Source organism: Cottoperca gobio, chromosome 15, assembly GCF_900634415.1.
Source record: "Cottoperca gobio chromosome 15, fCotGob3.1, whole genome shotgun sequence".
Lineage (NCBI taxonomy): Eukaryota > Metazoa > Chordata > Actinopteri > Perciformes > Bovichtidae > Cottoperca > Cottoperca gobio.
The window spans coordinates 17968234-17983773 of NC_041369.1; the positions used below are offsets into that span (position 1 = coordinate 17968234).

General features: G+C 39.2%; 2 protein-coding genes across 3 annotated transcripts in view; both read left to right on the forward strand.

The window, feature by feature from the left end:
- The first annotated feature begins 3976 nt into the window (after nt 1–3976).
- LOC115019735 (zinc finger protein 501-like) lies at nt 3977–6353 on the forward strand. The gene has a single exon (XM_029449284.1). It carries the CDS (start codon nt 3984–3986, stop codon nt 5331–5333), a length of 1350 nt encoding a protein of 449 aa, XP_029305144.1. The 5' UTR covers nt 3977–3983; the 3' UTR covers nt 5334–6353.
- A 2473-nt stretch (nt 6354–8826) lies between these two features.
- The window catches only part of ccser2a (coiled-coil serine-rich protein 2a), a 48265-nt gene continuing 41551 nt past the window's right edge, over nt 8827–15540 (forward strand). For both annotated transcript variants that reach the window (XM_029449282.1, XM_029449283.1), the window contains exon 1: nt 8827–9417. The gene's annotated coding sequence lies outside the window, so the exon portion shown is untranslated. The remainder of the gene's footprint in view (nt 9418–15540) is intronic.

Sequence of the window (15540 nt, forward strand, 5' to 3'; positions counted from 1 at the left end):
CCTCATAAACAAGGCCAGAGACCCCCACTGACACCGTCTCTCCCTCCCCCCTCTACACATTACATGAACGTAATGCATTGTCTACAGTCTTTATTTTGTCCCTTCTGTCTATATTTTGAATATAATGTTGATTTTTCTATATATTTGACTATTGGCACCTACGTACCACAGCAAATTCCCTGTAGGTGAAAACTTATTTGGCAATAAAAAAAGAATCTGATTCTGATTAAAATATTTAATGAAACCATTCTTTAAACAGTAAGCTCCTCTCATAGTACGGAAACATTGAATATTAAATTGAGAAGAAAAGATGAAACAAAAAACATGAATTACTAAAACATAATAAATAAATAAAAGACCACATACATACAGGAGTAATGTGATCCCGTTTCCTAGTTCTTGTCAATACATGCGCCGCTGCATTTTGGATCAACTGAAGAGTCTTAAGAGACTTTTTGGGACAACCTGATAACAATGAGTTGCAGTAATCCAGCCTTGAAGTAACAAATGCATGGACTAGTTTTTCTGCATCATTTTGAGACAGGATGTGTCTTATTTTTGCAATGTTACATAGATGAAAGAAGGCAGTCCTCGATATTTGTTTTATGTGGGAGTTAAAAGACAGATCCTGATCAAAGATAACGCCAATCGAGGTGCCTTAAAAGCCCCATTGTCAGTGTACATCAGATAGTTTGTGCTAATGTGAGTAAGCGCAATTATACACAACTAAAGCTTTAAATTTTCAAATCTCATATTTATTATCATAACAATAAATATGTTGCCTTTTTAGAAAGCTGGTTCAAGTCCTATTTATCTGAGCGATCTCAATTTGTACTTGTTAACGATAAATCCTCCATGACAGCCAAAGTCAGTCTTGGAGTTCCGCAGGGTTCTGTACTTGGACCGATTCTATTCACCTTATATATGCTTCCTTTGGGCAATATTATAAGGAACCACTCTATAAACTTTCATTGTTATGCGGATGATACCCAATTATATCTATCAATTAAACCAGATGAAACCAATCAATTGGCTAAACTTCAAGCATGCCTTAAGGACATAAAAACTTGGATGTCTAGCAACTTTTTGATGTTAAACACAGACAAAACTGAAGTTATTATACTTGGCCCTAAACGCCTCCGAAACGCATTTTCTAATGACATAGAAGCTCTGGATGGCATTAACTTGGCCTCCAGCACCACTGTAAGGAATCTTGGCGTCATCTTTGATCAAGATCTGTCGTTTAACTCCCACATAAAACAAATCTCAAGGACTGCCTTCTTTCATCTACGTAACATTGCAAAAATAAGACACATCCTGTCTCAAAATGATGCATAAAAACTAGTCCATGCATTTGTTATTTCAAGGCTGGATTACTGCAACTCATTGTTATCAGGTTGTCCCAAAAAGTCGCTTAAGACTCTTCAGTTGATCCAAAATGCAGCGGCACGTGTATTGACTAGAACAAGGAAACAGGATCATATTACTCCTGTATTAGCTGCACTGCACTGGCTCCCGGTAAAATACAGAATAGAATTCAAAATCCTTCTCCTGACTTACAAATCAATTAATGGTCAGGCTCCAGCATATCTTAAAGATCTCATAGTACCTTATAAACCAACTAGAGCATTACGCTCCCAGACTGCAGGGTTACTTGTGGTTCCTAGAGTCTCTAAGAGTACAATGGGAGCCAGAGCCTTCAGCTATCAAGGTCCTCTCCAGTGGAACCAGCTTCCGGTTTGTGTTTGGGAGGCAGACACACTCTCCACATTTAAGAGTAGGCTAAAGACTTTCCTTTTTGATAAAGCTTATAGTTAGGGCTGGCTCAGGTTTGCCCTGGATCAGCCCCTAGTTATGCTGCTATAGGCTTAGACTGCCGGGGGACACCTCCCTGCTCTCTTCCTTCTCTTCCTCTCTCCTCCCCTCCCTCTCTCTTCTTCTCCCTCTCTATCTGTATGCATTTATGTAAATGTATGTTACTAACTCACCATCCGGGGTATCATCCCCGGAGTGTCTGTCTCTCATGGGGCAGGTTGCCACTGATAAAGTTTACGTCAGGATTATGAATTGTGACAGTGCCTGCTGACCTGGTCCTGCTGGACACCGGGAAGCCTTATTGACATTTTCCTGGATTCATCCATACTTTCTATTTCTTTTTTTTCCAACACAACATAATTTCTGTCAAATGTTGTATTTGTACTACGTTGTTTATCCTGTACACACGACATCTATTGCACGTCTGTCCGTCCTGGGAGAGGGATCCCTCCTCAGTTGCTCTCCCTGAGGTTTCTTCCATTTTTTCCCCTTTAATTTTGGGGTTTCTTTTAGGAAGTTTTTCCTTGTGCGATGTGAGGGTCTAAGGACAGAGGATGTCGTAACCTGTACAGTCTGTAAAGCACACTGAGACAAATGTATAATTTGTGATATTGGGCTTTTCAAATAAATTTGATTTGATTTGATTTGAACCAGTGTTGGAAGACGATCTTAATAATAATATAGTTTACAACAACGAATATGGAATTATTGTTTCTACCCTGTGGTGAAAAGTAACTACATTTACTCAAGAACTGTAATTCATTTTGAGTTACTTGTCATTGAGTATTTCCATTTTCTGCTACATTATAATTTTACTCTAATTCAGAGTGAAATATTGTACTTTTTTACTACTCATACATTATTTGATAACTCTATTGTTACTTCCAGATTCAGATAAATAACACAAAATATAATCAAGAAATACATTCAAATATTATTATACCAATAAGGGGGAAATTCACAAGCTACCAACCAGTAACGTATTATATATATATATATATATATATATATATATATATACATACATATATATATATATATATATATATATATATACATATATATATATATATTTATATATACATATATATATACATATATATATATACATATGTATATATATATATATACATATATATATATATATATACATATATATATATATATATATACATATATATATATATATATATATATATATATATATATACACAGTATATATGTATATATCTATATATATACAGTATATATATATACATACATATATATACACATATATATACGTATATATACATATATATACATATATATGTATATATACATATATATACATATATCTGAATACTTCTTTTTTTTTTGGTGATTTTATTTGTATTTTATATGTTTAAAAAATATATATTATTATATTTTTTTCATGTTGCCAAAATACTTAAATCCTTACTTTGTGATAATTACTTTGTACTGTGGTACTCTGTGCACGCGTCTTCGTCATTATAGTCTGACGTCACAACGGCTCGCCGGAAGGATGTAGTTATTTTGCTTTCTTTGAACAACACAGTACAGGCACTGTTAGCGTTAGCTCAGCTCTCTGGATGTATGAAACTAGCAGGGAGACGAATGCTTGTAGTCGTTGCGTGGATGAATATTTGACTTATAGTTAAGCAACAATGTCTTCAGTTGAGTGTTTGAGAGAGTTTGTCAACGAGCGACTAAATGCTGCTGCTGAAGAAATATTCGGAGTTTTTCAAGAAGCTGTCGTCGAGTACGAGGCAGAGATCGATCGTCATGCGCAGACTGCTGGATGTCGTTTGGAAACCGGAAATAAAGTTGCACAGGATAGGTGTAGTAAAACGTAATAACACAAAACGGAGGAATTGTATGTATATTTAACCCCTTGTGTTTTAATAGATTACGTTACTGGTACTAATTTGCTCGCATGTCTGCAGTAGTATCCTATTCCTTTGTTCTCTGTCCCTCCAGAGCTCCCACAGCAACATGTCTGTAAGGAGGAGGAGGTTCTCTCTGACCAGCAGCTCTGTATTCAGGAGAGGAACTCCAGTCTGGACCAAGAGGACCCAGAGCCTCCACAGATTAAAGAGGAGCAGGAGGAACTCTGCACCAGTCAGGAGGGAGAGCAGCTTGTACTGAAGCAGGAGACTGATACCTGTATGTTGACTCCTACTGATGAGGAAAGTGACCACCAGCTCCTCTCTCACAACTCTCATGTAGCTGAGAGCCAAGATCAGAAAGGAGGCAAGCATGGAGACTCAGGCTCAACTAGAAATGCAGAGCCAAATCAACAGAATCAACATCACGAAAGCATAAGTCACAGTAACAATGTCGACAACCCTAACCTGTCAGAGATGCACTGTGATTCTCATACAGGCAAACAGCCTTTAAAATGTGACGCATGTGGAAAAGACTTTAAGCATAAATACTCACTAGAGAGACATCTGAGAACCCACACAGGTGAGAAGCCATATTCTTGTAAAATATGTGGGAATGGATTTAATCACAAATCATCATTGACCTCTCATACAAGAATCCACACAGGTGAGAATCCATATTCTTGTGAAACATGTGGGAAAGGATTTAATAATAAATCAGCATTGACCTCTCATACAAGAATCCACACAGGTGAGAAGCCATATTCTTGTAAAACATGTGAGAAAGGATTTAAACAGAAATCAGCATTGACCTATCATACAAGAATCCACACAGGTGAGAATCCATATTCTTGTAAAACATGTGGGAAAGGATTTCATCAGAAATCAGCATTGACCTCTCATACAAGAATCCACACAGGTGAGAGGCCATATTCCTGCAACACGTGTGGGAAAAGATTTAATCAGAAATCATCATTGACCGCTCATACAAGAATCCACACAGGTGAGAATCCATATTCTTGTAAAACATGTGGGAAAACATTTCATCAGAAATCAGCATTGACCTCTCATATAAGAATCCACACAGGTGAGAATCCATATTCTTGTAAAACATGTGGGAAAACATTTACTCACAATTCATCATTGACCGCTCATACAAGAATCCACACAGGTGAGAATCCATATTCTTGTAAAACATGTGGGAAAACATTTACTCACAATTCATCATTGACCTCTCATACAAGAACCCACACAGGTGAGAAACCATATTCTTGTAAAACATGTGGGAAAAGATTTAATCATAAAAAAGGATTGACCTCTCATACAAGAATCCACACAGGTGAGAAACCATATTCTTGTAAAACATGTGGGAAAACATTTACTCACAATTTATCATTGACCTATCATACAAGAACCCACACAGGTGAGAAACCATATTCTTGTAAAACATGTGGGAAAGGATTTAAACAGAAATCAGCATTGACATCTCATACAAGAACCCACACAGGTGAGAGGCCATATTCTTGTAAAACATGTTGGAAAAAATTCCGGTCTAATGAGAATTTGAAAGCCCACATGAGAACGCACATGGGGGGAAAGCTACATCACTGCAGCAGAGGTTCCAGAGATTAAAGAGTAACAGGAGGAACTAAAATGAGTTTGACACTCCTGACTTCAGGGTTACACTCTGTAATAAGTGTTTGATCATACACTATTTCTACACTACCTCAGAAATGAGGTCACTGAGGTTTTTTCTTTGTTAGAGGAAGATTGTCTGTTTTGGGTTATTGGATTGCAATGGGATAGTGCTTGATCACCTGAACGTGTAAATGTAGCAGAGATATGGATGGTGGGATGCTGGGCTTAAGAAGCTTGTGCGTAATGCATACTGGTACATGCAGGCAGTCCCTGCACTGCTCCGCGAGCAGGAGAACTCAGCTTTAGGATTCAGGGGGATCTATTTGCAGAAATGGAATATAGTATTCATAACTGTTTTCTTTCATCTATAATCACATGAAACTAAGAATCGTTGTGTTTTCATTAGATTAGAACTGAGCCCTTCATATCTACATGAGAGCGTGTCCACTTCCACTGAGACCCCCATGTAGCCTCTTTAGTATCCCAGAACAGACGAACCAAACTCTGGCTCTAGAAAAGGTCTTTCGTGTTTTTACGTTACCGGAAGCCACTGTAGGTTCTCACAACACTTGGAAAAGGAGGTGGGCAGAGGAGTATTCAGTTAGTTGCACCTGCAACCTCACCGCTAGATGCCACTAAATCCTACACACTGGACCTTTCTAAGGGGACAGTTAATGTTGTAACTGACCATGATGAACAAACTGTTGACCAAGATGAATGTTACTGCATTGTATGCAACTTTTTAATTGAACAACGGTGACACTGAGCATGGGTGATTGTAGCAACACTGTTAATATCATTTGTTATACTGCTGCACATTGTTTGAAGACTGACTGTGACAGAACATATTGCTGTAAAGGCCAGAAGCTATAGAAGCTTAAAGAGAACGTATTCATATCACACATGTTTGTTACCAAGGTAGAATGGTGCATCACATTTTACGGTTTGTAAATAATGAATGTGTGTATACATTGTCTTGAAGTAATTTCTTTCTAAATGCTGCAAACATATTGTGATTTTAAACATGTGTATACCAATCAAATGTAAATGTTCATTAATATTTTCTTATTTGTTTTTTCAGTTTTAATTATTTTCGTAAATGCATTTGTATGAACATGGAAATAATGTTATGTGTTGTATTTCATGCCAAGTAATTACAATAAATGTATTTACTTCCCTTAAAGATCACCTTTATATCTCTCGCCTAATTTCTATTTCAGTTCTCTTGTATTTCAGTTATTTTATACATAGAAATACACAATCAAAGAAGTTACAAGTACACTGGCTGCATATTTATGAACAGAGAAATGAGCTAACATGTTAATTCAGCTTCACCAGCAACAGCATGCTGATGGACCAGCATCAGTAATGGAACTAGCTGGTAGACCAGCACCGCTGGTTGAGAGAGGTTTCTAGCCCTCTCAGAGAATAGATTGATTTAATACTTTTTATTAGAGAATGGGTACGAGGGATGGGGATGAACTTTGACATTTTTTTATTATTTGGATGCAAACCTCCTTTGAAAAAAAACAACAAAGAAGAAGACATCCAAAATTACATCTGCAGACTCATCTCAAACCATCAATTTAATAATCACATTCCATTCTAAGGCACTCGTGTGAGACCAGGTATGCCTTTCTCCGGCTAATTATCCCAGACACCAGACCCCAGCAATGCGGGCTCCCCTCAAAGCTCTCTGTGAAGTGTGGTGGTGTAGTCTCTGGAATCTCAGCCATCTGTGGAGCAAGTTGTTGTCGGATTATATTGATATCCCAGTCAAAGTGGCTCTCATCAACGCAAGATCCTTATCCAATCACACTTTTATCCTCTTGCTTATTTCTTACTGGTGACAGAAATCTGGCTTAACACTGGTGAGCTTGCTCCACTTGTTGAACTCTTTTCCAACGATTGTAACTTTTTCAGACCTCCAGCCGGGGCAGGAGTCTAGCCGCTGTGTTTAAGAAACATTTTAACTGCCGCATACTGAATGCTGATAATTTCCCAACCTTCGCAATGCAATTAATTAAAGCAGGTTGGGTCAATCACCTCTTAATTTCTCTTGTCTATCGTCCACCAAAAATACATAAGACTTTATCACTCAATTTGCTGACTTCCTCTTGAACACTATGCTTCTTGGAGATTTTAATATTCATGTCTGCTGTCTTGAATTTATGCATCTGGTTGAGTCTTTAAATCTTGCTCTGCTTTCCACCAGATCTACTCACAACCTAGGCGCTGTTATCAGTGTTATTGTCTGTTTTTCTGATCTGCAATATGGAAATAGTTATGCTTCCCTTTCTGCCAAATCACTGAAAAATACAATATGACCTTTCTCTGTTATGCTGATGACACACAGCCATATCTCCTCCTGAAACCAAAAGACTGGTCAAATCTTATGAGTCTCAAGTTGTCCTTTTTGCCCCCCTTGAATCCATCAAAGTGATTAACAACAGTCTTTGCAACCTATCCACCCTTGTCAAACCACAAGTAAAAGAACTTGGTGTGATATTTGAGCCCGCCTTTAAGTTTGACAATCAGGTCAATGCATTAGTTAAAGCCATTTTTTTCAGCTTGGGACTATTTCCAAATTCAAGCCATTTTTCACAGCCAATGATCTTGAGAAAGTCATCCACACCTAGACTACTTCAACTCCCTGTATACTGGGATCAGTCAGTCACCCCTGTCCCGCATGCAACTGGTCCAGAACACTGCAGCCAGGCTTCTGACAGTTACCCAGAAGAGGGACATGATCCTCCCGCTGGCACGTCGCGATGTCCATTGCAGCCTGACGCTGGAGGACCAGCCTCAGCGGGATCTGCAAAGTTCCCTCCTCTGTTATGTCCCTGTTCAGGCGCCAGTTGTGGAGGACTCCTGTCCACAGTCAGGTAAATGACGGAAGGAGATGAGGGATGGGGCAACACACATGCTTTAATGTCAACAATGATCACAACATACAGGGTCTTCTCTTGCTCCGCTGCTCGGCTTCCTCGTCTGGGACCCAGCCTACTACAAAAAGGAACAGAACCAGGCCATCACCATGCTTTTATTATGTGAATGATTACCTGACTCCGTTCGGCTGTCTGGCCTCCAGCTAGGACACTCCCATCTCTCCCCAGCAGCCGGCGCCCAAACCACACCCCACTGCCACAGCAGTCTAATGCAACGCCACCTTTTTAACTATGACCACAATATTACACATGTTATTAAATATACATGTATCCGACAACGCCACCAAAATATGAGCATCACACATTTCGTAAAGCTAGAAATGATGGCAGGTTTTTTTTGTATTGGGCATACCAGTACAATATGACGTAGCTATTTGACACATCTAGACTCCGAAAACATACTTTTGTAAAGTAACGGTAAACATGCAGACAACATCGCAAAACAGACCACAGATGTAGTCAAACGAGCACTTTGAGATTAGCACGCGAGGTCACCCTTTGAGACCCAGGTGACATTTATAAACGCTCCGCCCAGCTGGAAGCGATATCACAATGATAAACTGCTTTGGGAAGTCACTGTGCACCGTGTGGTCGTATGCTGTGGTTAGTTTATTTACAAGACTAGGAGCTGTTTTGTTTGAGGATTTCACTGCATTTACATGTCTGGATTAATGTTTCCGTCTTCCCACCGTTTTGCCGACCGTCTTTTTCAGTCGGTAACGCTCGGTATCATCAGTTGGTCGTGTTGACATCGCGACATTTAAACTAACGGCTAAGTGATATAGTAGCTTCGGGCTATTTTAACCTTAAAGTGGAAGTACTTCATAGAAATGCAAGGAATTCCCAACATATTGTGTGTTTATTTTCCACTCGTTTTTATCAGTACGGGACTCAACATAGTAGAAAACGAAAAATATTGATATATCAAGCGTAAAGTTTTTCATTGAACTTGTGTATTTGCCATGAGCTAGCTTTCACTTTATCAATGAATCTTAACAGTTTTAATCAGAAAGTGAAAGACGAACTACCTCCACCTCACTTTACAACATGTTATTCACAAGACAACGAACAAGTGGACTGTTTGCTGACCCATCGTTGAAGCTGTAAACATGCTATTCACAGCATAGTAGGTGAGTACAATCATATTGTACATATATTAGGTTACATAAGTCCTGTTATGATTGTGAAATGATGGGAAAACAATGAAAGTTACTGTGTTTGCAATATTCGCTGCCTTTTATGTAGTCAGAAATCTCCTTATTTCTCTGGATGTGTATGTGTGGGTACAGAACATGGTAGCTATGTATTTAAATACATAAGTACATTTGATGATGAGATAGTCTTTGTCATTGATGATCATGTTAATGCCTGGTGAGGCAGAAGAGACCATGTTTTCTAACGGCCTGGAAAGAGTTACTGCACCATGAATCAGGATGACCAGGCCTTTATGTAACAAGCATATACAAAGTAACTTATTATAACAAAAATGACACTCAGACACTGATCCCATAATGTAGATACATTTGAACTATCTTGGAGTATTTCTGTGTCTCCACACAGTCTCTCAGTATGGCTCAGTAGTTAATACTTGAGGGTAACTCAATCTTGTTTGAGACACACCACTGAGATGTGTTTTCCTCATGCACATGTCACGATTAAAGGGTAACTTAAGATGACTCATGAGCCTTCATGCTCCGCTCAGATAGGAGTTCAAATGTAACCAGGGTTTTTCTTTACCATGCAGTGCAGCCTCACATATTCATATTTTTATACCACAACTGAAGTTGCTGTCAGTCATGTCTCATAACTGTGTGTGTGTGTGTGTGTGTTTTTTTTAGGCTGTGGTCTATTACAGCCCAGACAGTGAAAAGTGCCATGGCATCAACATGCCAGCACACATTAGGATAAGGCATGACTGATTGCCCTTAGTGTAAGTGAGATGGACACTCCTCTAGTGTTTGGGTGGGGTTGCATTTACACACACACACACACACACACACACACACACACACACAAATCTATGTGTGTGTTCCTCAGCCACCTGTTGGCATAGGTCCTGGAGCGCCACCTTGGCTGAGGGCGTGTTTACTATCTAATTTCCCCCAACAACAGCTGAATGTCTCCGCTATGTGCCTGCCTGCTAGACCCCCCAAATTGCAGTTCAATATGTGAGGGTTTTCCTAGACTGTGTCACTGTTGTTTGCCTGTCTTCACGTGTGCCCTGACCATCAGCGTCTAGCTATGCGTGATGATATACATCATACACGTTACCCTGTGCTTAGTAGTCATTCCAAGACACTGTGATACCCCTTAAAGGCAAACTTGATCAGATAAGATGTTAAAGTGTGCTTGCATGACGCTAAAAGCGACTACTTACTGTACAACACACAGAAGTGTTGAGTCATTATGCCAGGAAACACAGACTGAGGGAGTCTGCGTAGAGCAAGGTGAGCGTTAAACAGCCCTTCAAACCATCAGACATGACCTGTCTGCAGTAATACTTTCCACTGTAGATGTTTACTGTACATTGCCGTTTTTCATCTTATCTCATTTATTGGAACAAAACAGACGTGGCATCTCCTAGGCTATATGTTTCTGACTCTTTGCACACGCTCTACCCTTCTGTCTATATTACAGAATCAATGAGGGATTTGATAATGGAGTACTTAAAATGGTCAGGGATTAGTTCATTCACGATAATGCATTGTGCATGTTTTTATACGAGTGTTGTGGTGTTATGCTCGGAGTGTAGCGACTTGGTTTGACTTTGACTTTTCTCTGATCCTCCTTGCCCTCTTCTCTCTCTGTATGTGGTCTATCATTAGAGCTATACTTAGCCACGCTTATCAGTTACCTCGGTAAGACCACAGATGTTTTGGGATTAGAATAGCTCAGTGTGTTGTAGAGTGTACACATGGGATGTCAGATGCATTGACACAGGAGCTCGGGGTAAAAACGCCCTTCAAAGATCAGGAAATGCATTCTACTTCATTCATATTTTACTTTACGATTGATTTTCATGTGTCTGTGGGAGACTAGGTGATTGGTGTACCCTGAAGTGGTAGAAATGTAGCTATAAGATAGCCATAAAAAAAATGCTGACCTAAACTACAGCATCAATAGGAAAAATGTAGTCAAACATGGAATGGTTGAGAGAGAGAAAAAGCAACATTTCTCTTACTGTCAAGCTCTGCCCTGATTTGTGGAAGAGGAAGAGTGATGTTTAAATGCTTAGACATTAAACATTAAAGTTTTTATTTAAAAAAATGTATCAAGAGTGATACGTTTACAATCTCCTTATTTGTGCTGTGATAGTGTCACAATTCTAACTATTATGTCAGATTATAGGTTGTATACAACTGATGTTTTGTGTACAGAAAGCAGCACTATTATAGGAATGGGTTATTTGTCATTGTGTACGAGTCCCTCCGTTCTTTTGCTAAATAGTGTGTTTGCACAGGTGTCTTTATGAACACAATGCAGGGTGGTAGCAGCAGATGTGTGTCATTATTGGCTTGATGATGACATTTGTTGTCAAAACACACACACACTGAAATGTCAGAAATCTTTGACTCACAGCAGACATTTAGACTCGTCACACAGGTGTTACTAATAACATTAAGAGTCATCAGCGTTATTGGAGAATCATAATATAGACTCTTACATAGTACACCTACACAGGTGTTTTCACTTTGCCTGATTTAGACCTCTTGTTCATACTGTGTGAGCGTGTTCACAGACTGTGCTTGATTGACATTGTCCAAATTTCATCTCTTAATTAGCTATAAGTGAAAACACCTGTGTGAATGTGCAGGGCCTTTTAAAGTAGGAATGATTGAGAGAAAATGATAATTTGTACATATATTAAGCAGATGAAAAACAAGCACTTGCGTCAAGTTAATTTCCTGTCATTGATGGCATTATTTCTCTATCTATTGACTGTACTTTATATGATGTTTGAACTGCATGCTGTTCCTATATTAAGAGATGAAGCATGGCATATTCAGTTTGTGCCTCACCAGGTGTCTGCACTTGTCAGGATGTCAGCTGCCGCCATTGTAGCTCATATCAATTTATGTGAAAGATAAACAAAGTATGTGCAGCCTGCTTCATCCAGTTCCTCTGTATCTTATTAGATTCTGGGAATGGGAGCACATTGAGCTTGTACTACACAAGGTCACATGATTGCTCTCCTTTAAAACCTTTACATCTCATTCAATAATCCTTCAAGGCTTTGAGTCATGTGATATTATAGATTAGTTATGTCCTTGGGATCAGGCATTGTACAACTAATGTACTGGAGATTATGAGCTGTGTTTAGAGGGTGAAAGTTTGATTTAATTTTATCTGCATCAACACTGCTGAGTCACTCTCAATCACAGTATGTGACCTGCTGCAATCTGCATGCATCTGTTCATAATGTATGTTTTTCTCAGACATGATCATTTGTTTCCAGAGCAGAGCTTTCCAGTTTATAAAACATGTCTTTGTTGTCATGTACCGGTTTCATTTGGCACATTACCCTCTTTTTTTTGTCACTCAGTATTACTGTATCATTGTCACTCCTAAACCTCCATTTCACCCCGGATAACAAGGTATTTCTTGTGAGTTTAAGCTCCGGTTCTGATGTCTGAGCATTGTTAGAGTGTAGTGACATTCAATACTTAATACTTATGTCCTGTTCAAAGGCAGAAATTCCGTCCCAAATGTCTATGGGATCACGTGCACAGCCATGAAGTTCATATTCAAATACTTTGTTTGCATGGCAGGCTCAACTGCAGCATCTGACATCACCCTTTAATAGACTTCTTTTGTGTTATTGTACTCAAAGCAGTTGGTTACTCTTTTGTATCAGACACTCTTTTGGATAGGTTCGCCTCAAGTTTCATCAGTTGACCCAATAGCTCTAAACCCTGTGAAATATTGGACACAAGGGCACAGTATTTGATGGATGTAAACTCACAACTATGGCCTTATTGATGTGTGGAGGCCTGGTTCTCCCTGGCCTCATGTGCAACTGTTCGCTAGTTACTGTACAAACATGCACTGAAAATAATAGAGATTGGGGGAAGCGTTTGTTAAGAGAGACAGCCTGATAGAGTAAGTGGAAAGGAATGAGGCACAGGAAAAGAGGGGAAGTTAGGCAGAGAGGAAGCAGCAGTGTATTGTCCATTCACAGAGGATAAATCCATCAGGAACATGATCTATTAAAAGCTTATTATTTAGACTATGTTTCATATTCAGGGCCTTAAAATTAGATGAATTGTCTGAAAGCCACCTCTCTCCTTCCTCATGACAGGCCTGTGTTTTGCATTGTAACTTGTGAGATAAGGAATGAGTCAGAGTTGGCAAAGGTTACATCAAATGCCCAATAAACAGCACAGTGGGTAGATAAGCTGGAGATGTTTCACAAGAACTCGCATGTCAGTGTGAAGGAAAGCAGTTGATACAGTAGAGACAGTGATGTCATTGTTCTGGTATCAATGACAAGCTTGGGTGAAGGCAGGCGGTTGCTGAACTGGCTATTTACATGTGACTCTGTGACTCCTAGTTGCTATGCAAACGTTTGTGTTTATGGTTCTGTTCACAAGTCATGTGAGAAAACATGCTCATAAAGGATTTATCTTACTTAAAGGGGCAACAACCTTTGCATCTGCCTGTTCGTGTATGATTAAAAACATGAAACTTCAGGTAAATGTGATATTATATTTAATATAAATGTGCTTTTAGGGTTCATTTAGTGTTCATGTTTTCATCAAAGCTATGAAGCATATTTATTTCATATAAATCAATTTAAAGTGATAAACAAATATATATTTTTCGTCAATTGTCACATTTTGTAAGTGGGAACCAATTTATGTTTTTCATTTTGTCTTGATAAATTACTGCAAATGATTTACAGTATGTCGAGTCTGGGTGATTGTAAGCCACCCAGATGACATAATACTGTCTTTATGATCTTTTGATTGTGTTAATAGTTTTACAAGTGGAGCCGGAGTAAGTAATATTTTTATATCAAATGATTTCCGGTAATGTGGAAGGGCTGCTCGCTCTGCTGATCCCACTGAGCACCAAACCCCACTTTCTGCAGCTCTCAGCAACTTTTAAGATACTTAAGTGGTTTTCTGGACCACCAAACCAATACCGGTTTACAGAAGAACTAACGAGTCCAGCTCATGAGCTCACACAAACCTTTTTTATGCTACCATGTCCATCATGAAACAACAGCTGATGAAGTAGAAAGCCAAACAGACTCAACAAACAGTTTTCTCAGGAGTTGACAGATCATACGAGGGCTAAAATTCCATATTTGACATTTGACCGGTAGTCAGAAGGAGGATGTCAATGGGAAGACCATTGTGCCCTTTAAAACGCTGTTTGTTTGCTCTGTGAAAAAACACTGAGCTGTGGATCAGAACTTCTCTGCTCACCTGACTTGGCTCCAAAATAAACAGTTGTTAGGCAATGGCTACACAAATTGAATTAAGCACAAATAATGCATTTTATTACAAAAAGCGCACTCTTCTCATTCTGGATAAGATTGCTTACATCATTATATGCCTGAGCTAGTTAAGTAACACATTTATATTTACATCACATTCTTTTAGCAGTCTGGGATAAAGGCCATATCAATGTTTCTCAGCCTTTTGCACTATGGAGTCAGTTCAGGTGAGAGAGTTTTATCTTCTGACTAAATTAATACATTGTTGGCAGCAGTTGTGTGATGTATCACTTGTGTGATCAATCAATAATGTGATGTTCTGTAGTCTCGGTGAAGTTTTATTATGCTTCAAAGAGAAAAGTAAGCCTTGGGCTGCTATCTGCCCTGCCTCCGGCTCCCATCTACATAAACGACTGTAATGACCTCGTGATTGACACCTGCACTATCGCCAGGCGACACTTGTCAGCCTTTCTAGCCCTTCTGGCCATCAGAAGGTGAGAATTAAATGGAGCTGTCAAATGCACCGCAGTCTTCTCATGGTGGGGTTCAAATGCAGGTCAAATATGGCAGAGGGAACTGATACTTGCATGTCTGTCTATTCATGCTGTACATATGCACTTAAAACTGTAAAGCAAGGAGAGGAGTGGTGTAAGGAGACATGTGAGTACGGTGATGGGCGTGTGGACATCTGGGCTGCTCTAACAGTGAAGATAATTAGATTCTGCCAAGTCCTGCAAAGACTTCTACTGCTCCGCATCACACTTCCCAAAGAAGGCGGCAGCAGAGTTATTCTTATGGATGAGTCAGGGTG

Excerpts from the sequence above, each read along its gene's own strand:
- LOC115019735 (XM_029449284.1), top strand. The coding sequence starts at position 3,984 with ATGTTGACTCCTACTGATGAGGAAAGTGACCACCAGCTCCTCTCTCAC.